Source organism: Oncorhynchus mykiss, chromosome 15 (assembly GCF_013265735.2).
Source record: "Oncorhynchus mykiss isolate Arlee chromosome 15, USDA_OmykA_1.1, whole genome shotgun sequence".
NCBI lineage: Eukaryota > Metazoa > Chordata > Actinopteri > Salmoniformes > Salmonidae > Oncorhynchus > Oncorhynchus mykiss.
The window spans coordinates 20,751,010-20,775,613 of NC_048579.1; the positions used below are offsets into that span (position 1 = coordinate 20,751,010).

The 24,604-nt window shown below is 43.0% G+C and overlaps 3 protein-coding genes across 8 annotated transcripts in view; 1 reads left to right on the forward strand and 2 right to left on the reverse strand.

Moving 5' to 3' along the window:
- Nucleotides 1-1,116, reverse strand: part of zgc:101569 (enoyl-CoA hydratase) — a 23,120-nt gene extending 22,004 nt beyond the window's left edge. For both annotated transcript variants that reach the window (XM_021562661.2, XM_036944037.1), the window contains exons 1-2: nucleotides 793-1,116; nucleotides 16-186 (exon numbers count right to left, since the gene is read on the reverse strand). In XM_021562661.2, coding sequence (XP_021418336.1) covers nucleotides 16-186; nucleotides 793-946 — 325 coding nt within the window. In that variant the 5' untranslated portion in view covers nucleotides 947-1,116. The remainder of the gene's footprint in view (nucleotides 1-15; nucleotides 187-792) is intronic.
- rec8b (REC8 meiotic recombination protein b) lies at nucleotides 175-24,296 on the forward strand. Of its 4 annotated transcripts, none has more exons than XM_021562658.2 (18): nucleotides 175-324; nucleotides 10,720-10,788; nucleotides 11,091-11,233; nucleotides 11,863-11,938; nucleotides 12,712-12,832; nucleotides 13,075-13,150; nucleotides 13,244-13,311; nucleotides 13,512-13,590; nucleotides 15,014-15,089; nucleotides 15,231-15,447; nucleotides 15,664-15,801; nucleotides 16,069-16,141; nucleotides 16,869-17,041; nucleotides 18,508-18,559; nucleotides 19,313-19,379; nucleotides 22,830-22,946; nucleotides 23,305-23,411; nucleotides 23,513-24,296. In XM_021562658.2, the coding sequence occupies exons 1-18, from the start codon at nucleotides 197-199 to the stop codon at nucleotides 23,692-23,694; spliced, it is 1,962 nt and encodes a 653-aa protein (XP_021418333.2). In that variant the 5' UTR covers nucleotides 175-196; the 3' UTR covers nucleotides 23,695-24,296. The 4 variants fall into 4 exon arrangements, 3 of the variants coding, with proteins under 3 accessions (XP_021418333.2, XP_021418335.2, XP_021418334.2); XM_021562660.2 differs by having other exon boundaries at nucleotides 23,542-24,296; XM_021562659.2 differs by lacking the exon at nucleotides 175-324 and adding an exon at nucleotides 10,275-10,542.
- Nucleotides 1,498-9,838, reverse strand: pdcd6 (programmed cell death 6). Of its 2 annotated transcripts, none has more exons than XM_021562208.2 (6): nucleotides 9,605-9,838; nucleotides 6,695-6,756; nucleotides 4,025-4,069; nucleotides 2,957-3,124; nucleotides 2,492-2,601; nucleotides 1,498-2,149 (listed from the first exon to the last, which is right to left on the reverse strand). In XM_021562208.2, the coding sequence occupies exons 1-6, from the start codon at nucleotides 9,691-9,693 to the stop codon at nucleotides 2,051-2,053; spliced, it is 573 nt and encodes a 190-aa protein (XP_021417883.1). In that variant the 5' UTR covers nucleotides 9,694-9,838; the 3' UTR covers nucleotides 1,498-2,050.
- Nucleotides 24,297-24,604: the final 308 nt, after the last annotated feature.

Below are 24,604 nucleotides of genomic sequence, written 5' to 3' on the forward strand. Positions count from 1 at the left end.
AGGTGTATGTCTAACCGTTGCCATGCAGCACTGCTACGGTCAGGGCGGGGTCGCTGTCGAAGGCCGTGAGCTCGTCCAGCAGCCGTCCAGCCGTCTCCTGGTTCACCGCGTTCCGCACCTCGGGCCGGTTGATCGCCACGGTGACCACTGACCCCCTCCTCTCCTTCACCACAGTCCGCCCGGCGACTGCACAACAATGGGAGAGAAGAGAAGTGAGACCGCAGCACTTAGAAAGAAATGTCCCCAAAGCTGGGACTGGAATAGATCATGGCTGAGGATGAAGCTCTGTGGCAGAGAGCGTACAGTTGACTTGACATATTTACGGTAAGAAAAAGGGACCGAAATCAAGGTAGTTGCATCCAAAATAACTTCAACAAAAGAGATGAGAGATCCAACATCACCCCACCCATCCTACAATCATACAAAGTAAACAGTGTGAGAGCCAAAACACAATTCCATATAATATAGTATATGAAATAGTGTGACTTGATTCAATATTGACTACAATTTCATATTCCAATTGGAAGTCCTTGGAAGTCAAGGACAGTAAATTGAGTGTGCAGAACTCCACACAAATTATATCCACATATCCTAAATGCCTGTTTTGTAACAAAGTGATACATAATGGCGCATGTTTTGAGAAATATATGTCTCAAATATTTTATGAATATACTAGGCTCCACATTCCACTCTGCCGCATGTCCATGGTCTGGTCTGAAAGCAAGTATTTGCTGCCCTCGGCTGCCAGAGATATGCCATTGCATATGACAACTGTGTTCTTCGACGTACTACCTTTCTCTGATTCCTTTCCGGCTGTAGTGCTGTAAGGGCTATTTTTCTCAGAATACTTTTTTCCAAGTAACCGGACTAGGGCAGTAGCAGCTCGCCAGCTCAGATTTCTAGCTAACAAAGCACGTGTCGTACTCTGACACGCTCGGAGAGTCATAGTTGTGATTGACAAGCACAAATAGAAACTTCTGAAGCTTACAGGAACTAAAGTAGCCCTATTTCAAAAGTGAATGTCCCTTATGCACACCTACAAACAAAATCAAATAAAAATGTCTACCCATCAACAAACGTTCCAATGTTTACTAATAATGTGCAGCACCTTGCAAGTTCCCCCCCAGAAACAAGGCAAGCTGTAAGTAAGGTTCTGCACATGATTGGAGCATGCAGGGGTGTTAAACACAAGTGCAGACAGGAGAGGGCAAAGTTGAGCCATTTCTTGCACTGCAGTTGCACATTCCCGCACAGAGGTACATTTTCTGTAGAAAAGAAAGTTCCTAAGCACAGATGAATAGTTGTTAGTTAGAAGTACAGTGCCTCTTGACTAAGTCTACCTCTTCCCAGAAAAGGATTATCTTATCATCAAATCATGACAATTCTATTTATCCATCTTCAGTCAATAATTGTATACAGTAACAATTTATACTATTGTGTCTGTCTACAGCAAACTATTAGGTCTTTCCACCACACATTAAATTCAGAGCTCACAACTTTTTTTCAGGTTTCTTTTTTAATAAAAGGAGGTTCCTCTTGCATTTATACAGTTTAAGGCATCATGCACACAAAAAAATAAACGATACAAAAGCGTACTCTTCTTCTACCTAAAATAATAACAGGCTAACTTTTTTATAGATTTGCTGGTTAAAAATATGTCTTTACAAATATGGCATTAGCTGGCATGTCAGTGAATCTAAAAGCAGGCTTTGTGCCCAACCATAACCTGCTTTCACAGTATTTGTAAACATGACTTCAGCAAAATAGATCTGAGATTAAGAGTGTATGCTTTGAACATTGGCAAAAGTCCCCCAGAAGCATGCGGTTATTTGTCCTAAATGATATGTACAATGCAGGTTTACCTTAAACACAGATATTCATTATTAAGATAAGATTCAGACATTAAACAAACATTATGAACAATGACAGACAGAACATAATGTCTTTATATCCTATCCCAGAGTCCCAGTCATCTTGATCAAGGAAGACACGTGGATGTGGGAAGGATTTGGCTTTGGCACAGTTGTGTCCAGTTGTGCTGTTGGATCTACTATACAACGTTGAAAACCATGGATAGATACTGTTCATAAGAAACCTGGATCCAGCCGTCTTGGTCTGTGTCGTACCTCCTGAACACGTCGGTCAACCTCTGAAAGTGACAAAGAACATTTTACAGTAGATCTTGACTTAGACATACTAGCCAGTACAGATGCCATTTTGGTAAATAAACATCAATGGCCTCTTTCCCAGTCACACATTAAGCCTAGTCCAGGACTAAAAAGCATTCTCAATTGAGATTCTACATTGAAAGAGTTTAGTCAAGGACTAGGCTTAATCTGTGTCTGAGAAACCAGCCCAAAATACCATACTGAGCCAACACAAAGTCCAATTTCAACATGGGCTGTATATACTGTACACACAATATTTTGACAAAACAATGTAGGCTACATAACCAGTGCTATGTGCACAGGAAGCCCAGTAGGACGGTTACCTGTAGAACGATACAACACTGGATGAAGTCATCAAAGGCCACTTGTCCCTTCCTCTGCCTGTCAAACTTCTCTATGAGAGTATTGTAGAACTGGTCAGAGAGGCGATACCCTGAGGAGGACAGAGAATAGTCAACATCACAGAAACACATCTGTTCAACAACCCTTAACCAATTTGTAACATGCATAGGGCTTTCACCTGCTTACTTCACATACAGGACTAAGAACTACTACATTTCAATAAGGGTAGAAAACAACAACATGCATGCGAGGCGAACAATTAATATTGTCATGCATCTACACAACTATTTTGGCACATATCTTTATCCAGGCTCATGCATGTTGACCTTACTTGATCTTACAGAAAGGCATTAGAATATCGGATCTGACCTTGTGAACCACAGAAATGAATGTAACTGGTATAGCGGTTGGCCCGCCACCAGTATGGTCAAATAAAGAAGGCATACTTTGCTCACCGAATCCAGTCAGTGCCTGCTTAAGCTCGTTCTTGTCGATGAAGCCCGAGTTGTCTCTGTCGTAGGTGCGGAAGATGTTCTGCCAGTCCGTGATGTACTTCCACACTCCGGCAAACTCGTTGAAGTTCACCCCTCCTTTGTTCTCCCTGTCAAACATGGCTGTAAGACGGAAGTCAATAGAGAAGATATGAGTGAGAGCTAGAGGTCTGTTCAGAAGGGTGCAATGTTACAAAACAATGTTCAGATAGAAATGCATTTTGTAGAATATGTATGTTTTATTCTGTCTTAGTCTTATAGAATCAGGCACCATGTAAACTTTATTCATTATATTTCTCTCCTCAAAATTCTGAAATGTTACTACACTGAATAGACCCCTGAGAAACACCACCTAAGAAGAAGGGACAGCTGGGAAGTGTAGTTCAATGCTAGAAGGCATAACGTCAACACACTGGACTAAGGACTACCATAGCATCTGTTATGACACAGAGTTAAAGAAATCTTGCCCGTTTGAACTTTCCCCTGCGGTTTAATCCAATTACATCCTAACAAAGTGCTTCATCGCATGGAAGGCCCAGGGCTGGTCGGCTGGATGGCCATTTGAATACAACTGATTTACTGTGTACAGTACAGTCAGAGTGGGAAGCAATGGTGGATTATTGAGATTCAAAATAATAGCACTAAATATAAAACTAGTTGTATCTTCTTAGTATATTTTTCTATTCATATTCAGCTACACTTGGACTAAAGCAGATTCCAGCTAGTGAAAGGGTAAGTGTGTAAGCCAATCAATAGTCAGTGGATGGTTATAGATAGATGCCTTAAGAAATAAAAAAACACCTCCTGTTTGTTAGAAAGAAATGCTCCTTATTCCCCCTTTTACCAATAGCTGCATGCTTCCACTTAACTGGGGAGACGGGTTGAAATGTGTCACGTTAATGAAAAGGGTTGCTATGGGGATAACGTATAAAACAATGGTAGTACACCAGGTCAGAACAATATAGGCTTGTCATTGTGCAAGTTTGTTTGTGTGTCATGGGTCAAAGAGGGACAAATACTCACATATGATTGATCGGACTGTCACTGGGTTGAAAGGTGTCCATGTACCTACAGAGAGAAGATAGTCATTGTTGTTCAACAATCTTTTCTCTAAGACATTCTGCCACAAAAAGTTAAATTGCACAGGACGGCTGTGCCAAGTTAATTAATACATTTGGACTTTAATGAACTAGGCTATTTATAACAGAACAAGAAGAAGAGGGAAATAGGCCAAGTAAAGAGTTAGGAGGACTTAAGCAACCATTCTGTTCTTATCTTGGGTATTCTTTTTACCAAGCCAGTATTTTGGGTAACAGAGGAGAACTGCTGGAGATTTATCAGGGTTTCTTAAACCTTGCTGACTCACCATCTCAACCTTTTCACTCTCACTGCTCTGAGGGGGGAGAGAAAGCGATAGAGCGAGAGATAGAGGAGGCTTTGCAGTCCAGTAAAGTGAACCACTTTTCACATTAAGCCTTTCCTCTGCAACGACAAGCCTCGAACAGATGTCTCCCACTCAGGCCGCTCTGCCTCCTTATTCCGACCTGGGCTAGTTTTACAGCTGGGTGGGACTGGCTGGGATTTGGTCTGGGCCAAGGAACAGACATGAAGCGTCTGGACTACACCCAGAACAGAGAGAAATGGTCAGGTCTCCAGCCAGACTCCCCATTCTCCAGCAGCTGTGAGGTCAACAACAGTGACTGGCCATGTCCGAGAGAGGTGCCCTGTCTGTTGGTCAAGCCCCCAGACGGGCACCACAGGAGTGTGTGCGTGTTTGCGTGTGTGTCGAGGCTGCCCCCGCCCGGCCTGTGAGACAAAGCTTCCTCTGTCTAGCACACACACTGGACCTTCTCACTGCGCTGCCCAGTGCCCACTCATGACGAGGTTGGGGGAACAGGGAGTGGCACATGGAAGAAAAAAAACAGGGTGACCGCAAAACTGCGCCCCACAGGAGAGGCTTAGTGAGAGCGCTCTAACACACATACACACACCTCGAAAGGGCCTCACACAGGTTTGAATTCACACAGATACACACACTCATTCACTTACTACTAACTGCTCCAGGCAGGCTAAAACAGCATGTGCAAGGTTGAGCTCAACCTTGAGATAGAAAATGACCACCAGTTCCCCTCCCCTCACCCCTGTCCTACATGCAGTACAGGCAGGGTGCTGAGCAGGGAACCTCTTCTCCACAGATGCCAGACAATCTGCCCCGTTGCTGTCAAAGCCATACATGATTGTTTTGTGTTATTATTCTGCCCTTAGAAAAATGTTCATGAGGCGATTCAGGAGTAGTCAATGCGGGAGTTTTTCTCATTAGTAGATGGGCCTATATTCCCTTGGCACGTTGATTTGCCATTGGAACTACTCAGCACAGTGAATGCAATGCTGTCGATTTCAGCAACTACTTGGCTGGTTGCTCCGGAAAAAACTAAATAAAATCAAAGCACATTAATCTCAGTCGGGGAGGAGAGGTACATTTTGACAGGTGGTTGGTGCAGAGCGGGGCCTCAGAGGACCGTTAATATGGAGCGCTAGCTAAAAGACCCCGACACCTATAAAAGATTCCCTTTATTGATAGACTGGCGATGTACAACAGGGGCCATCTGTTTCTCATCAGGGAGCGGCACTGTCACAGGGTCTGATGGAGAGAGGACGTCAGCCCCGAGAGGACGAGCAACAGCTTATAGTGGTAACACTACACAGTCTGCCTGAGAGGAGGAGAGGGATATCAAGGGAAGGGGTGAGGGGAGAAGTGGGAAGACAGGAGGACAGGATCGATAAGAGAAGAGGAGAATGGAGAGGTGAAAAGAGCAGGGGGGGGGGGGGGGGAATCAGGAAAGAGGGAACAGAGAGGTCTGGGGGGGGTGTCAGCGTGATATAGTGACAGCACCGTGGCATGGTCAGTGAAGTGCATGGCCGAGAACGGGGCACAGCTTGCATTTAGTCAGCAGCCTGCACACAGTCTCACTGGCACAGCCAAATCATGACACAGCCCTACTAATGAACACGACTGGACTGACTGTGTGAACACTGCGCCTGCCTGCCTGCCTTCCACACAGCTTGGGTCATCAGTATTCTGAACCAGGGATACTACCAGATAACTGCTCCTTTCATCGCTCTTGGGCCTCAACACTTTTTCACAGTGTAAAAAAAACTGTTTGAGAGAAGAATGTCCATTCATACCCTTTCAAAACCCTTTCCGCAGAGAGACCTTGACCAATTCAAAATGTTGAGGTACAGAATACATGTTTGTTGTAAAGATGATCCCAACGTCTGGTGTGCTGTACTCTAGTAACTAGCGCCCTAAGCTACAAAACACGATGCTCACTCATAGCATTGATTCAATCATGAGCATATCTCGCCATCCAGCCCAGTGGAAAGACTAATGTCTGGTTGTGCTTGTGGCGTTGGCTAAGCCACTCCGCTCTGTCATATCTCAACAACAAAAGGGTGTTGAGTTAATTATCAGGTGGCACATGTCGTCAGCCATTTCCTGTCTCATTCAGGAAGTACTTTCCCTTTGTCACCAGACAACCTTTCCATCTGTTTTTTTGAGGTAAAAACAAAACGTCTGTGTCAATTTCAAGTTCAGACCACCAACTCTCCTCAGCAAGCTTCTCTCTGTTCCTCGCCAGGTGTTGAAATGAGAGGAGGAGGCGTTGAGGTCTAGAGGAGAAGGAAGAGACGTACCGTTCGATAAGGCCTGCTGGAGCTCTGTGTCTGATATCACACAGCTCCTGTCCTTGTCCACTCTGGGGAGGAAACACACAATTAGATACAGACAGGCAGACTGTATCAAACACACAATGCAGCCCAGCTGAAACCCTACCGGTGCTACGCTGTAAGCCCCTTGTCAGGATCTAAACACTCCATTCAATGGGAGTGTGTGGGCTGGGCTAGGGACAGGACGATGACTTGTGGGGATGGTGGATGGTGCTCGTTTTACACTCGCCACCATCCCCAACATCACAGATCAGTGAAAAGTGAAACCAAAACTAGCCAACATGTTTAACATGACAAGCATAGAAGTTGGGTACCGTACAGCACAAACAGATCTGGGATCAGGCTAGCTAATACTGTATATTGAGTGCAATGCCAAAGAAAGGAGACTTCAGATACTTTCTTCATCAAGAGAAAATAGATCAGAGATGCAATAAACTGTTTTGCTTTGAATTTACAATACACATAAATATCTTATTGCCTTCTATTGTACAATCTCAGAACCCACTGCCTTTCAGTATAAAGCTATGCGCTAGGCCATCTGTTATAGAAGTGTAACATCACAAACTAATTAGCCTAATTTTTTAAATCGTGTTCCAATTGAATACGATTAGAATGGTACAGTCGTTCTGTTTAGACGTGGGAGACGTTTTGTGAGAGTTGAACATTAACACAAATTAGAGGCCTTGCCTTCCAGTTCTGGAATAACCTCTTCTGTGAAATGTAGCACAATCCTCCAATGACTCACATGTTCCTTAGCAACCTCCCCAGACCAACCTACCAACAACACACCAACCCAACTGCAGGCCACATAGAAATACAAAACCTGACTTTCCATGAAGGCACGCTTTGTGACTTCCTCCAGAATGAAAGAAATGGAGTGCTTGGTCACACGGGGGACGTACCTAACCTTAACCAAACACTTTTAGAGTAGAGTCTGTGCTGTGCGTGTGTGTGTCTCACTGCTCAATCTCACTTACTTTGTTACCCCTCCTCAGGTTTGACTTACCTCACTGGGTTTTACATCAAATTAGGTGAATTGAAAGTGCGTCATTAAAATTCATTTCCCTGGCCTGAAGCAGAACCATCATCCCATTTTCTGAATGGTGCTCAGAACAAATCCCAAACATTAGTTGTACACATTAGTACTACAAGCAGCACAGCAGCCATTGGAATCGTAACATTTCACCAGCCTGTCTCAGTTTTTCCTATGGAGCTATTCAAGTTATGACATGCCTGGCGGAACTTAGTTTTCCAGTCAAATGGTTTAGCAGCTTATCTCATGCTGCCTCTCATGGTAGGGGGAAGTGGAGGTAGCTCTTCTGAACACAAAGCCGATTTTCAGACAAAATTATCCTAAACATGTGTTTACTCACTGACGGCAGACAGTGTAAGCAATTGTTTGTCTTGTCACGTATCAGATGTTGATCTATGCCTAGATGGCTCCTTTGCTGTTCTACTCTAGGCTATGTATTTGGCTGTGTTTACACAGAGTCCAATTCTGATCCTTTTTTCACCAATGGGTCTTTTGACCAATCAGATCAGCTCTGAAAACAATCTGATGTGAAAAGTTCTGATGTGATTGGTCAAAAGATTAGAATTGGGTAGCCTGTGTAAACTCAAGCCTTTTTGGCCTACATTTGACATGCCAGTGTAATAACACATGACCATGGACTAGTGAGTTTTGTTTAGGTCTAGTGACTACTTGTTTGTCATGGGATCATGTCATGGAATCTAATGATCATATAGGCAGAGTGGAAAAGGATCATTCTATGACTCAAGCCTAACAAAATGCTAAGAAAAGCACCAGGTTGCTGGTGACTAATGGATTTCCACTTTGACAACTCGAGTCATATGACCCAGAGTTCCAGCCCCAGTGTGTTGCTTCAGCTCAGGCTAGGTACACCTCTGAAGTGTGGAGTGTGTGGAATACTGATAGACAGATAAGACCAAGTTTTCTAGGTTTTGCCTCCTTATAAATTATTCTCCAAAGTGTTTTGTGTTTTACAAAGTGTTTTGCTGCCTGCAGCATTTTAATGTTGTGAGAAAGCAGAGCACCATGGATCCTCTGCAGTATTACATAACTCAATACCAGGGACTAACATGAAGCGAGACATCTCACTCACTCCTTTCTTCTGGTTGATATACAGTCAATGAACTAAGAAGACCAGGCCCAGCTGATAAGGCATTGGTGAATATGGGAGAACCACCCATTTAACAGACCGGTGACAATTTTTTCAGAAACGGTCATGAGTGGGACATCTTCATTTATCAACCATATTTGTCAATACTACAGATAGGGGAAATTAGATCTTCCCTCTCTTTCTACAACGTTTTGCCAGCTATTGTCAGTTTTAAGTAGTGGTAGATTGTCATGTCTGCTCTCTTGTCAGTCCCTGTAAAATAAAGTGTATTCAAAACTAATTGAATAGAATAACGGACCAACACAATAGAAACAGATAGCTAATTAAAATGATCTCATAATTTACTAACGTTACATGACTGACATTGATCATATCTACGCCCTATACTGGTTGTAACTGGTAACTGTATAGAATACAATTAAAAAAACAAGGCATTGTATGTGTGTGGTAGGAAAATGTCATATGCAAAAGTAAATAGAAAACTGACAGGCAAAATAAATCCTGATATTTGAATTTCTTAAAGAAAAACAAAAAATAAGTATTTCAAATGTAATCACCGAACCACGGCTATAATACTAAGACAAAAATAATAACTTTTTATGCATACCGAACATAAACTGCTATAGTATTATAATCTCTGCCCATTATGCCCTGTGGCAGCAGTTTTCAAAATGAAGCTCAAATCAATGCGGAGTACCGTTATTTCGATAGCCACGAAAGACGTCTTTCCACTCACCTCTGAAATATATTCCAAAGAAAACCTTGATCCGGCGCCGGTTGTTGTTGAGGTTGTCCTCTATACGGACTACCTGTATGATATGCCATTTTAAAAGCTTTTTAATTGGTGTTGTGAAAAATATGTGTACCCTGTACTCGTTTCAATCTGACACTGACATTCTCCGCGCAGAGGCGTGGCATCTAACTCACCACTTCCCGTAAGAAAATTTGGAAACGTCATAGGGCTACCTCCTTAGTGGGTGACTCCACTTTCACTCTTTTCACGCCACTTCAATACAAAGTGATTAACGTCGCAGGTTATGAGAGTAATAAAAAGTCACTTCGGTATCGAAGTGGCGTGAAAAGAGTTTCCCACTTCCACACGTTTTTGATTGGTCTTCTGCCCGGCCAAATGATTTACCAAAGCTTTCTGGTGTGAAATTCTAAATCACGTTATTGCACGAGACGCACTACAGGTTAGACTGCATGTTCTCCCTCACAGCAGTTTCTAAAGAAGCGACCTAATTAAACGTTTGAGTTTTAAATGATTTCCAACATAATCTGATGTTCACTTAGCTAGAACTAAAACATGTTCAGCCTACCATCTACCGCTACTATATTATCTAAATTACAGACTGATGTGTTTATCAGATCCATGTATTCATTCTCTAGCTATCTAATCTTTTTGGACTACTGCACTCTCCATGATTGGTCAAAAACCTAAACGTCATCAAGCTAGCTACGTTTGGCGCGAATTTCGATAACGCTGCTCTCTGAGGAGAATCTGCCTGTAACGTTAGCTGTCTAGCAGCTGACATCAACCCTTTTATTGATCAATCTGATCTTTTTACGTTCTACACACCAAATTGCAAAACAGTATTTCTGCATGAATTGAGGAAAGATGTTTTACTATCCAAACGTTCTTCAGAGGCACACCGGTTGCTTTTCCACTATTTGGTGAGTTGCTCTCTAGCATTAGCTAGCTAGCTAATATTAGCTAGGCTAGCATCCTCTTAGGCTGAGTTTAATATTTTGTAGCTTGTGAATCTCAGTCAATGTAATGTGAGTATGCCATCATCATCAGTGACCTTTCCATTTCTGGTATTGTCATGCTGTTTTGTTTCTGTGTTTTAGGTTGGCTGCCACCAAAGGGATCAGGATAACACGCAGAGAGCTTCTGAGGGTCAACGTTGGGCGGACATGGTAACCACAATCCTTCTCCCTTTCTATGTCTGAGGGAAAATATTATGTCAAGTGATCAACCCATGGTCCCTGCTTAGCTAGTCCCTGCCCCAGTATCTCTGCGTTAGAGATGTCAACTATGAAGTGTCTCCTCCCTAACACCCATGAAGCTCCGATTCAAACTCCCACGCATTAACGTTATAATGTAAAAATGTTTTTAAAAAACTCACAAAATATGGTGTTTGTGCCATGGCCATACACATCATTTGTGAATGTGATAGTAATCTGATGTCAATCATGTAGCTATGGTGGTGTATTTGCAGTGAGGACATCATGGATTACGTGACGGTCCAGGTGGCTCCACTCTGCCCTGGTCTCCCTCGGCCTCGCTTCTCCCTCTACCTGTCCTCCCAGCTGCAGTATGGGGTGGTTATCGTCTACCACCGCCAGTGTGGTTTCCTTCTGGGTGAGAGAGAGGGGAAGGATTAAAGTAAAGGGCATACAGAGATTACAGACTAACGCCATGTAAAGAGATGCTTGTCGAAATAGTCCGGTAATCAGAGACACTATATCAGGTCTAATGGCAAGACAAGCTACAGGACCAAGGACACTGATTGAACTGAAATGCAGCCTACCAGTTACTCTCCATCCATACACACTCATTGATACAACCTGAGACAATAAAGTATACAACCACATTGTTGCTAGAGGTCGAAATGAATGATTACGCTTAGATATACTCACTTATCATAACAGGCAACTCGATAGTCTGATATAGCCTCCTAAGCAGCCAGACATAAATCATGCTAACAGATACACAGATCCACTATCATATCGTGTTCAGGGTCACCAGCTTGTACAGAACCATGTGTTCAGAACCGCAGCTGTCCAGTCAGGAGGATGTATTTGTATGTATGCATGCCATGGCAGGTAGCCTAGCGGTTAAGAGCGTTGAGGTTGCTGGTTTGAATCCCAGAGCCAACTACGTGAAAAATCTGTTTAAGTGCCCTTGAGCAAGGCACATAACCCTAATTGCTTATGGATAAGAATGTCTGCTAAATTACCTCACCGCAAACTTTTTCTCCTTCCTTTTAGAGGAGATCCAGCAGACCATTGAGCGCCTGGTACGCTCTGAGAGACACGCACGCATCGACCTGGCTGACCCTGACAGGTGAAAAAACACACAAACCATTACCCGTATGTCCCATACACACATGCCCCCTTGAGTTGTCAGATATAACTGTCACACATACACTGAGTGTACAAAACATTAAGAACACCTTCCTAATATTTAGTTGCACCCCCTTTTGCCCTCAGAAAACCTCAATTCGTTGGGGCGTGTCGAAAGAGTTCCACGGGGATGCTGGCCCATGTTGACTCTAATGCTCCCACAGTTGTCTAGTTGGTTGGATGTCCTTTGGGTGTTCGATCATTCTTGATACACACGGGAAACTGTTGAGCGTGAAAAACCCAGTAGCGTTGCAGCTCTTGACACACCGGTGCGCCTGGTGCCTACTACCATACCCCGTTCAAAGGAACTTCAATCAGTGTAGATGAAGGGGAGGAGACACTAAAAAGGAGTTTTAATCCTTGAGACAATTGAGACATGGATTAAGTATTTGTGCCATTGAGGGTGAATGGGCATAACAAAAGATTTAAGTGGATTTAACAAATTACATCAATAAGGGATCATAGCTTTCAGCTGGATTCACCCAGTCAGTCTATGTAATGGAAAGATCAGGTGTTCTTAATGTTTTGTACACTCCGTGTATATTGACAATAATAATGGATTGGATTTATGTACTGTTTTTTTTATTAGGTCAAAAGGTACTGTACATTGTGTACATTGTATGGCGTTCACCACCAATGTGTCGCCTGGGTGATTCATGTCAGCCGTTTTGTAGCCATGTTGTAGTAATAACATTAGCACCCTTCCCTCCCCAGACAAGCCCCAAATGTCCCAGACTCCCTGTTCCTGCTGGAGGAGGCCGAGGGGGCACAGGACCCCTTCTTTGGGGTGATGGGCTTTGAGCACCTGCTGCCTAGTCCCTATAGAATCCCTCAGGTATACAACCATTTCTACACAATTTTTACCTAGTTAACACATTTCCAACGGTATGTCACTACAAAAATATGTAACCTCCATACGGCCACAGTCAATTCCTATGTACACAAAGTACACAAAACACCTTTTCAAGACACACATTTAACTTTACCCTCATTGAGTCACCTTGTGAGTTGATAATGTATTTATTGATTGAACACCGTTCTAACAACACTCCCTCTGTGTGTCTCGTTCATTTCCAGCCATGGCAGCTGATGGAGAGCATGACTCCAGAGCGCCCCATAGGGGCCAGTCCTGGAACTGCACCAGAGGACGGAGGTGAGACTGAGTGACAGTCTTATTTGGGATGGAAAATCCTCAGCAACAAATCTGCATTACTAATGTTTGTTGCCCTCTGTCTCTCACTCTCAGGTTTCAAATCCCCTCCTGATGCCATTACCCTGAAAGAGAAGGAGCAGCTTGTCATCGTTGCTGCTGAGGTGACCTGAATATAGTGTTGTAATATACTGATAAAAGGACATAGAAAGGCTATTGTGTATATTTATAAACCTTTACTCACTTTGCCTATTAAGAGACCATGTGAACACAACAAGGAATTTGGATCCAAAAGGATCTTTCCTGAGCTCTCAATCGTTCCTGAAGTTGAACTCAGTCTCCCTCTGCCCTTCTCTCCATAAAGTTTGAAGGAGCTGAGCTTCCTGAAGCCACTGGCAAAGAGATTGACATGCTTCTGGAGCAGCAGGACCAATTCCATGACGGTGAGAGAAGAGAGGGAGAGTAAAGAATAGAGCCCTGCACATGCCTGCAACGTTCAGGCCCAATTGCTTCTGCCAAATTAAAGGCCTTGCCGAACCTGAAATCAGAAATAACTTCCTTCATTATTATCCATTAGCTGCTGGTCTCTGTATGTCCTCCCCTCCCTGGGCTAGTGGTGCGCGTTTCAGCAGTTTATTCACCTGCAGTTGCTAATAACACATCCACAACCGCCCGACTACACAGTGCCTTCAGAAAGTATTCACACCCCTTGACTTTTTCCACATTTTGTTGTGTTACAGCCTGAACATTTCAAATTGATACAATTTAGAGTTTTTGGTCCCTGGCCTACACACAATAAATACCCCATAATGTCAAAGTAGAATTATCTTATTTGACATTTTTACAAATTAATCAAAAATGAAAAGCTGAAATGTCTTGAGTCAATAAGTATTCAACCCCTTAAGTTCAGGAGTAAAAATGTGCTTAACGAGTCACGTAAGTTGCATGGACTCACTCTGTGTGCAATAATAGTGTTTAGCCACAAAAGACCAGGGAGTTTTTTTTAATGCCTCGCAAAGAAGGGCACTTATTGGTAGGGAGATATAACACTATACCGGTCCATTGACCAGATTGGTGCACATTCAACAAATATGATTTAACAAAGTGGATATTCGTCAAATCTGTCATGATTTATGTATTGTAACAGGCCTACAATGTGGTAACTTAAGTCCAATTTGGATATATTTGGCTGTTTTCGATGCTGGTTAGCATAGCTAGCATATGGAATTGGTGGTGGTAGTCAGTTGTTTTTAACTGTAATGCAGTTAGTTGATTGGTGACGATGACATGAACAAGTGTTGGGGTTGACATCCATACAAACATTACACTCAGATTTTTACCTCAATATGAAATACACATATAAATAATAGACTAAATGTAGGCACATTTTGCTTGGGGGCAATGAGGATATTCAGGATCTTTCCCCCACGTGTTTCCATGGCAATTATATTGTGTTGGTCAAGTTTGATTTACCTTTTTACCACATCAATCACTACCCTGCATCCGCTCTGCTGCTAGTCTGCCTGTATAGTATCCATAGCAACGGCTCCGCTTTGGGCTGCTCAATGGCGAGATGCAAAAGAGCAGTTAGCGAGCTACTTTTCATCACTTTAAACTCCGGAACATTCTTATTTTCCGTTAAATAATCTCTCTTGTCGACTCGGACAATGGTCACCACGTTATGGTCTTAGTAAGATATGAGATAGGCTACTGTGCAACAGCATAAGCAAATTGCTCAGACCGTACCCTAGTAATTGATGAAAAAACAGGCCTTTGTAACATATTAGAACCCGTAAGACCAATAATGAAAGGGAAATAAGTGAGTAAATATACGTTTGCGTAAACTGGTGTGTGTGTGTTGTACAGAGCTAGAAGAGAGGGAAAGGGAGAGAGAGGGAGAGAGAACCAGGGACATGGAGTCAGGCATGACCTCCATTGACCAGTAAGTTATATGGAATAATCATGTTTTCTGACAGGGCAGGTCACCTTGATCTTCTATTATCTTCCCATGTCTTTTTTAAAACGTACTCTTTGTTGTATTGTTTTTCTTTCTCTCTGTGTGTGTGTGTGTGTGTGTCTCCAGGCTGAAGGTGTCGGTGGTGGTGGGGGACAGTGTGTGGCTGCTGGACGAGGAGACCGGCCTGCCCATGGAGGTGCCTTTAGAAGTCATTCCCATGGAGATGACCCCCCCTCCTCAGGTGGCCATGCCCTCTGCCCCAGATACCTCCGAGAGAGCGGGGGAGTCAGAGAGTCAGTCAGAGAGGGGGACGGAGAAAGCGGCAGAAAGTTCCTGTGGCGAGGTTTGTGTGTGTGTGTTCACACTGTTCTGTGTGTGACTCATCATGAGGACTCAGGAATCCAAGCATCCGTATGAACAAGATATTTCTGTCCTATATTTTCTCCTGCCAATTGTGTGGGTGTGTACAGGCTCCTCTCAGTTTGATCTATCCATTACCCTCCCATCTGCTGTCTTCCTCTCTGTTCTTGCCTCTCTCATCCCTCTCTCATCATCCCAGCTCCCCCATATAGATGCTCCTCCTCCTATGAGGCGGGGTCGCAGGCGCCAGCTCATCTTTGCAGACCCTCAGGTGCAGATCTCCCAGGATACCATGCGGGTGCAGATCGAGGACACTAAGGCTGAGACTCTGCTCCTGGTAAAACTCAAGCCTTCCACTACTTATCCTTCACTAATCTTACCAGAGTTGTGTTCATTACGGCATGCAACAGTAATGTTTTAAAGGGTTTGCAACTGGAAACAAAAATGTAAGTTTCTTATTGGACAGGTCCAGGTAGTCCCTCCCTGTTTCAGTGGGTTTTCTTCCATTTGGTGCCTGATGAACACCACCCACATCAGTGATTACTTCAAAGAAAATTAGGATATAATCGTATTCTCATTGCTTTGTTCTGTGCCTCCTCCTCAGTCTCAGGTGCTGATAAACTTTCCTGCCCAGAAGAAGCTCCTCCCAGCAGAGCTCTACACTGCCCCTTCTGGCTGTGAGTATATGACTCCTTTCCTGAGATGGTAGTAATATGGTCATTTAGTAGATGTTTTGCTTCAGCCAGCAGCATACCACCCTGCATACCACTGCTGGCTTACTTCTGAAGCTAAGCAGGGTTGGTCCTGGTCAGTTCCTGGATGGGAGACCAGATGCTGCTGGAAGTGGTGTTGGAGGGCCAGTAGGAGGCCCTCTTTCATCTGGTCTAAAAAAATATCCCAATGCCCTAGGGCAGTGATTGGGGACACTGCCCTGTGTAGGGTGCCGTCTTTCGGATGGGACGTTAAACGGGTGTCCTGACTCTCTGAGGTCATTAAAGATCCCAATGCACTTATCGTAAGAGTAGGGGTGTTAACCCCGGTGTCCTGGCTAAATTCCCAATCTGGCCCTCAAACCATCACAGTCACCTAATAATCCCCAGTTTACAATTGGCTCATTCATCCCCCTCCTCTCCCCTGTAACTATTCCCCAGGTCGTTGCTGCAAATGAGAACGTGTTCAGTCAACTTACCTGGTAAAATAACAGATACATTTTAAAAAATCTAAGCAACTCATAGTTCTTATATAGTAGTACAGTATGTGTATGAATCCAATGTAGCATTCAAACCCATAACCTGGATGTTGCCAGCACCTTGCTCCAACCAACGGAGCCACCTCACAACTGCCACACCATGAGGTTATAATGATGATTTCACTGAGTCTTTTCTCTCTCTTTCCTCGACGCAGCTCTACTGCACCCTGACCTCCTGTTGCTATGGAAACAGTGCGCCGTCCTCACTACGCTTCCTCGCACCGGGGAGAGAGGCAGAGAGGAGAAGACTGAGGAGGAGGGCAGCTCCGAGATGGAGAGAGTGAGGATAGAGGTGGAGAGGAAGAGGATGGACTCTAGCATGCGAGAGGTGAGCGGATCTACAGTACCAGTCAAAAGTTTGGAGGCACCCACTCATTCCAGGGTTTTTCTTCTATTTTCTGCATTGTAAAATAATAGTGAAGACATCAAAAATATGAAATAACACATATGGAATCATGTAGTAACCAAATAATCGTTCTAAATATTGAGAGTCTTCAAAGTAGCCACCCTTTGCCTTGATGACAGCTTTGCACACGCTTGGCATTCTCTCAACCAGCTTCGTGAGGTAGTTACCTGGAATAGATTTCAATTAACAGGTGTGCCTTGTTAAAAGTGGAATTTCTTTCCTCAATGCATTTTAGCTATTCATTTGTGTTGTGGGAAGGTAGGGCAGTATACAGACGATAGCCCTGTATGGTAAAATACCAACTCCATATTATGTCAAGAACAGCTCAAATAAGCAAAGAGAAACGACAGTCCATCATTACTTTAAGACATCTAAAGTTTCTTTAGTGCAGCAAAAACGATCAAGCTCTATGATGAAACTGGCTCTCATGAGGACCGCCACAAGAAAGGAAGACCGAGTTACTTCTGCTGCAGAGGATAAGTTCATTGGAGTTACCAGCCTCAGAAATTGCAGCCCAAATAAATGCTTCATAGTTCAAGTAACAGACACATCTCAACATCCGCTATTCAGAGGAGACTATGTGAATCAGGCCTTCATGGTCGAATTGCTGCAAAGAAACCACTACTAAAGGACACCAATAATAAGAAGAGACTTGCTTGGGCCAAGAAACAGGAGCAATGGACATTTGACCGGTGGACTGATGAGTCCAAATTTGAGATTTTTGGTTCCAATCGCCATGTCTTTGTGAAACGCAGAGTAAGTGAACGGATGATCTCCGCATGTGTAGTTCCCACCGTGACGCATGGAGGAGGGGGTGTGATGGTGCTTTGCTGGTGACACTGATTTATTTAGAATTTAAGGCACACTTAAACAACATGGCAACCACAGCATTCTGCAGTGATACGCCATCCCATCTGGTTTGCGCTAGGTGGAACTATTAATTCGTTTTTCAACAGGACAATGACCCAACTCACCTCCAGGCTGTGTAAGGGCTATTTGACCAAGAAGGAGAGTGATGGAGTGCTGCATCAGATGACCTGGCCTCCACAATCACTCAGACCTCAACCCAATTGAGATGGTTTGGGATGAGTTGGACTGCAGGGTGAAGTTTGACACCATATTCTTCTAAATGACCAATGCCGTCAGGGGACACTTGAGCAGGACATTTGTAAGCAGTAATTTACATAATAAAGACTTGTGGGTGAATTCAAATGTACCCAAGGGAGAAGTTGAATAAGACAGTGAATACTGTTAATAATATCTCAAATGACTCAGAGAGCCTGGAATAACAGCATCTAGTCTACACTGCTTCGTTTTTCATGTATACAGACAGTTCAGAAATGTCTGAAGTCTAGATGACTGTCTTTTCTCTCCTCTTGTATCCCCAGATCCCACGAGAGTTGCTGAAATCAGGAGGAACAGCCCCATCTGAAGCATCAGGTCAAACATTGTTTTCCTGTCAGTTACTTGAAATTATAAAATGACGCCCACAGGACTAGAATAAGATTCTACTTCTATGATGATGCCATTGAAATGTACATACAATCATTTTACCGCAGTAGTGTAAAGTACATAAGTAAAAATACTTTAAAGTACTACTTAAGTAGTTTTTTGGGGGTATCTGTACTTTTATTTTACTATTTCTATTTTTTTTACAACTTTTACTTCACTACATTTTCCCTAAGACCCAAAAGTACTCGTTACATTTTGAATGCTTAGCAGGACAGGAAAATTGTCCAATTCACACACTCATCAAGAGAGCATCCCTGGTCATCTCTACTGCCTCTGATCTGGCAGACTCACTAAACATAAATGCTTATTTTGTAAATTATGTCTGAGTGTTGGAGTCTGCCCCTGGGTATTCGTGTGTGTGTGTGTGTGTGTGTGTGTGTATATGTGTATATATATATATATATTTTTTTTTATCAATCTGGTTTGCTTAATATAAAGACTTAAAAATGATTTATACTTTTACTTGTGATACTTAAGTATACTTTAGCAATTACATTTACTTTTGATACTTAAGTTTATTTAAAACCAAATACCTTTAGACTTTTACTCAAGTTGTATAGTACTGGGTGACTTTGACTTGAGTCATTTTCTTTACCTTTTCTCAAGTATGAGAATTGGGTACTTTTTCCACCACTGCTTTACTGTTGCATTTTGATATCTGTTTGTGTTCTATGTTTTCAGCCGAGGTTCTTCTAGACGTGTCCAGAGAGGACAAATCCCTCGAGCAGATCACCCCTGTCAGCAGATGGTGATATGTGTATATATATGTATTTTATATATATGTATGTGTGTGTATATACAGTGGGGAGAACAAGTATTTGATACACTGCCGATTTTGCAGGTTTTCCTACTTACAAAGCATGTAGATGTCTGTAATTTTTATCATAGGTATACTTCAACTGTGAGAGACGGAATCTAAAACAAAAATCCAGAAAATCACATTGTATGATTTTTAAGTAATTAATTAGCATTTTATTGCATGATATTTGATAACCTACCAACCAGTAAGAATTCTGGCTCTCACAGACCTCTTAGTTTTTCTTTAAGAAGCCCTCCTGTTCTCCACTCATTACCTGTATTAACTGCACCTGTTTGAACTCGTTACCTGTATAAAAGACACCTGTCCACACACTCAATCAAACAGACTCCAACCTCTCCACAATGGCCAAGACCAGAGAGCTGTGTAAAGACATCAGGGTTAAATTGTAGACCTGCACAAGGCTGGGATGGGCTACAGGACAAAAGGCAAGCAGCTTGGTGAGAAGGCAACAACTGTTGGTGCAATTATTAGAAAATGGAAGAAGTTCAAGATGACGGTCAATCACCCTCGGTCTGGGGCTCCATGAAAGATCTCACCTCGTGGGGCATCAATGATCAGGAGGAAGGTGAGGGATCAGCCCAGAACTACACGGCAGGACCTGGTCAATGACCTGAAGAGAGCTGGGACCACAGTCTCAAAGAAAACCATTAGTAACACACTACGCCGTCATGGATTAAAATCCTGCAGCGCACGCAAGGTCCCCCTGCTCAAGCCAGTGCATGTCCAGGCCCGTCTGAAGTTTGCCAATGACCATCTGGATGATCCAGAGGAGGAATGGGAGAAGGTCATGTGGTCTGATGAGACAAAAATAGAGCTTTTTGGTCTAAACTCCACTCGCTGTGTTTGGAGGAAGAAGAAGGATGAGTACAACCCCAAGAACACCATTCCAACCGTGAAGCATGGAGGTGGAAACATCATTCTTTGGGAATGCTTTTCTGCAAAGGGGACAGGACGACTGCACCGTATTGAGGGGAGGATGGATGGGGCCATGTATTGCGAGATCTTGGCCAACAACCTCCTTCCCTCAGTAAGAGCATTGAAGATGGGTCGTGGCTGGGTCTTCCAGCATGACAAGGACCCCAAAAAAACCACAGCCAGGGCAACTAAGGAGTGGCTTCGTAAGAAGCACCTCAAGGTCCTGGAGTGGCCTAGCCAGTCTCCAGACCTGAACCCAATAGAACATCTTTGGAGGGAGCTGAAAGTCCGTATTGTCCAGCGACAGCCCCGAAACCTGAAGGATCTGGAGAAGGTCTGTATGTGGGCCAAAATCCCTGCTGCAGTGTGTGCAAACCTGGTCAAGAACTACAGGAAATGTATGATCTCTGTAATTGCAAACAAAGGTTTCTGTGCCAAATATTAAGTTCTGCTTTTCTGATGTATCACATACTTATGTCATGCAATAAAATGCAAATTAATTACTTAAATCATACAATGTGATTTTCTGGATTTTTGTTTTAGATTCCGTCTCACAATTGAAGTGTACCTATGATAAAAATTAGACTTCTAAATGCTTTGTAAGTAGGAAAATCGGCAGTGTATCAAATACTTATTCTCCCCACTGTATGTATGTACATACATGTGTGTGTGTGTATACATACATACATACATACATACATACATACATACATACAGTGGGGCAAAAAAGTATTTAGTCAACCACCAATTGTGCAAGTTCTCCCACTTAAAAAGATGAGGCCTGTGATTTTCATCATAGGTACACTTCAACTATGACAGAGAAAATGAGGATAATTTTTTTTCCAGGAAATCACATTGTAGGATTTTTAATGAATTTAATTGCAAATGATGGTGGAAAATAAGTATTTGGTCAATAACAAATGTTTATCTCAATACTTTGTTATATACCCTTTGTTGGCAATGACAGAGGTCAAACGTTTTCTGTAAGTCTTCACAAGGTTTTCACACACTGTTGCTGGTATTTTGGCCCATTCCCCCATGCAGATCTCCTAGAGCAGTGATGTTTTGGGGCTGTTGCTTGGCAACACAGACTTTCAACTCCATCCAAAGATTTTCTATGTGGTTGAGATCTGGAGACTGGCTAGGCCACTCCAGGACCTTGAAATGCTTCTTACGAAACCACTCCTTCGTTGCCCGGGCGGTGTGTTTGGGAGTATTGTCATGCTGAAAGACCCAGCCACGTTTCATCTTCAATGCCCTTGCTGATGGAAGGAGGTTTTCACTCAAAATCTCACGATACATGGCCCCATTCATTCTTTCCTTTACACGGGTCAGTCGTCCTGGTCCCTTTGCAGAAAAACAGCCCCAAAGCATGATGTTTCCACCCCCATGCTTCACAGTAGGTATGGATGCAACTCAGCATTCTTTGTCCTCCTAACACGACGAGTTAAGTTTTTACCAAAAAGTTATATTTTGGTTTCATCTGACCATATGACATTCTCCCAATCTTCTTCTGGATCATCCAAATGCTCTCTAGCAAACTTCAGACGGGCCTGGACATGTACTGGCTTAAGTAGCGGGACACGTCTGGCACTGCAGGATTTGAGTCCCTTGCGGCGTAGTGTGTTACTGATGGTAGGCTTTGTTACTTTGTTCCCAGCTCTCTGCAGGTCATTCACTAGGTCCCCCCGTGTGGTTCTGGGATTTTTGCTCACCATTCTTGTGATCATTTTGACCACACGGGGTGAGATCTTGTGTGGAGCTCCAGATCGAGGGAGATTATCAGGGGTCGTATGTCTTCCATTTCCTAATAATTGCTCCCACAGTTGATTTCTTCAAACCAAGCTGCTTACCTATTGCAGATTCAGTCTTCCCAGCCTGGTGCAGGTCTACAATTTTGTTTCTGGTGTCCTTTGACAGCTCTTTGGTCTTGGCCATAGTGGAGATTGGAGTGTGACTGTTTGAGGTTGTGGACAGGTGTCTTTTATACTGATAACAAGTTCAAACAGGTGCCATTAATACAGGTAACGAGTGGAGGACAGAGGAGCCTCTTAAAGAAGAAGTTACAGGTCTGTGAGAGCCAGAAATCTTGCTTGTTTGTAGGTGACCAAATACTTATTTTCCACCATAATTTGCATATAAATTCATTAAAAATCCTACAATGTGATTTTCTGGATTATTTTTCTTCTCATTTTGTCTGTCATAGTTGAAGTGTACCTATGATGAAAATTACAGGCCTCTCATCTTTTTACGTGGGAGAACTTGCACAATTGGTGGCTGACTAAACACTTTTTTGCCCCACTGTACATACATACATACATACATATGTGAGTTAGTGAGAGAAAAAATAAGAGGATATATAGTTGTATCATTATGTAGTTGTCTGGGTCCTGGTTGGATAGCGCTGAGACTTTGCCCATTTCTATCCATAAGTGTCACTTTTAACTAATACTGACTGTTCAGGTCTCCTATGGAAGAAGCCCCAGTGCCTATGGAGGCTATAGAAGAGGAACATGTGGCTCTACCAGACAGAGAAGAGGAGACAGACGGTAGAGGGGTCACTGCAGAGGGCCTGTTGAGGTGTAGTATTACTAATCACCCATCTATCATCACTACCCTGCTATCTATTCTATCTATATCCTAACATTTACATTTGAGTCATTTAGCAGACACACTTATCCAGAGCAACCTAGCGTTAGTGCATTCATCTTAAGATAGCTAGGTGGGACAACCACATATCAGTCATAGAAAGTGGGGGGTTCGTCAAGTGCAATTGTGTTGGTTCAGGAATTTGATGGCAAAAGTGGGGAGGCCAGCCAACAGCTTCTAACTCAGTCATTACTGCACTACTATTCTATCTTCTTTATATCTATTCTCTCTAACTGAAACTCTAGGCAGTGTTTTTCACATGGCTATCATCTCCCTCTGCTCCTTTCAGTGTGGTGTCCTCGTACCTCCTGAGGTTTGGGAAAGTCACCTTTTACTCTCTGTTGCCCCTGGAGGCAGACCGCACTACTGCAGCCCACATTCTCTCCAAACTGCTAGGTGAGAGCTGACAGAGAGAACAGAGGAAAAATGGATATCACTTGTGGGGCTATATGCATGTATGCATTCCAATATTGTTTTACTTAACTAACAACATGCAGGTATTTTGTGTTGTGTTGTGATGGTCCAGAGCTGGTGTCTGCTGGGGACCTGGCTGTATGTCAGGCTGAACCCTACAGCCCCATCACCATCATCCCTGGACCACTCAGCACCGTGCAGGCCTGAGGAACACAGAGGATGTCTCCACCAGGGTTTGACTTGGACAGGATTTCACCTCAGCTGAGTACCGGCACCTCAAATGTTCTACTGCTTGAGCTCCTGTTCCTCTTATGGAATATTAGCTTAAAAGTATTGTGGAGCTCCTGCACCTAATTATAAACAGTACCCAGCACGAGCACCGGCACCTATTTCAGTCCAAGTTAAGCAGTGGTCTCCACAGGATGTGTGCTGCCATACTTTTATAACAGAGTAATAATGTTCATGTCCCAAATATCATTCGTACGAGATCATCACCTCAAACTGATTTGTAGGACACACCCAAAACGATGACCTCTTGGAGTTAACATTTTTTGTAACCTTTATAAGTGAAACCTTTTTATAAGAAGTGAAATTACTGAAGGGAAAAGCTTTTTTTATTCAAAGTTGGTATTTTTTAAATTAATCTATTGAATAGCGTATATATTTAATACTGTACCTAGCATATTTTTTTAATACTCATTTATTTGTCAATTGTCATACAAGTTGAAATTGTTGACAAAGTTTTTGTTTAACCTTTGGTGGTTTTTGTATCTTATCAATTGTGGTATGATGTTGCTCTGTTCTTACGTTGAAGCATTCATTCAATGTATTTTTTAAATAAAATGCATGTTTACTCATTATTAATAAGCCTCAAATGTAATTCTATCAAGTTAAAATACTGCCATTATCTCCCAGTCATTTGGGATCTACTCAATAGATAGTGTTGTCCAACGTGGACTCAATTTAAGACCATATCTGACTAACTTTGATTTGGGGATTAACTATCTCTTTAAATTTGTGGTCAATCAATGATATTACAGTGGGATAGCCTTGTAGTTTGCTACACTGATGTATTTTTGAGGAATAGGCTACAGGGGGCAGTAGAGGATCATGAACAAGTCAGTCACCAACTCACCAGCAGAGGTTTACTCTGGACTATGACCTCATTGCTCTCT

What these genes read in the sequence shown, in the direction of transcription:
- rec8b (XM_021562658.2), top strand. Translation starts at nt 197, where the DNA reads ATGGGAGAGAAGAGAAGTGAGACCGCAGCACTTAGAAAGAAATGTCCC. An exon ending in GCAGGACCAATTCCATGACG is followed by an intron (nt 13,591 to 15,013) that starts GTGAGAGAAGAG and finishes TGTGTTGTACAG; the next exon opens with AGCTAGAAGAGAGGGAAAGG. An exon ending in ATCACCCCTGTCAGCAGATG is followed by an intron (nt 19,380 to 22,829) that starts GTGATATGTGTA and finishes CTGACTGTTCAG; the next exon opens with GTCTCCTATGGAAGAAGCCC.
- pdcd6 (XM_021562208.2), bottom strand. Translation starts at nt 9,693, where the DNA reads ATGGCATATCATACAGGTAGTCCGTATAGAGGACAACCTCAACAACAA. An exon ending in GACAGTCCGATCAATCATAT is followed by an intron (nt 3,125 to 4,024) that starts GTGAGTATTTGT and finishes TCCGTCTTACAG; the next exon opens with CCATGTTTGACAGGGAGAAC. An exon ending in AGTGTTGTATCGTTCTACAG is followed by an intron (nt 2,150 to 2,491) that starts GTAACCGTCCTA and finishes TGTCACTTTCAG; the next exon opens with AGGTTGACCGACGTGTTCAG.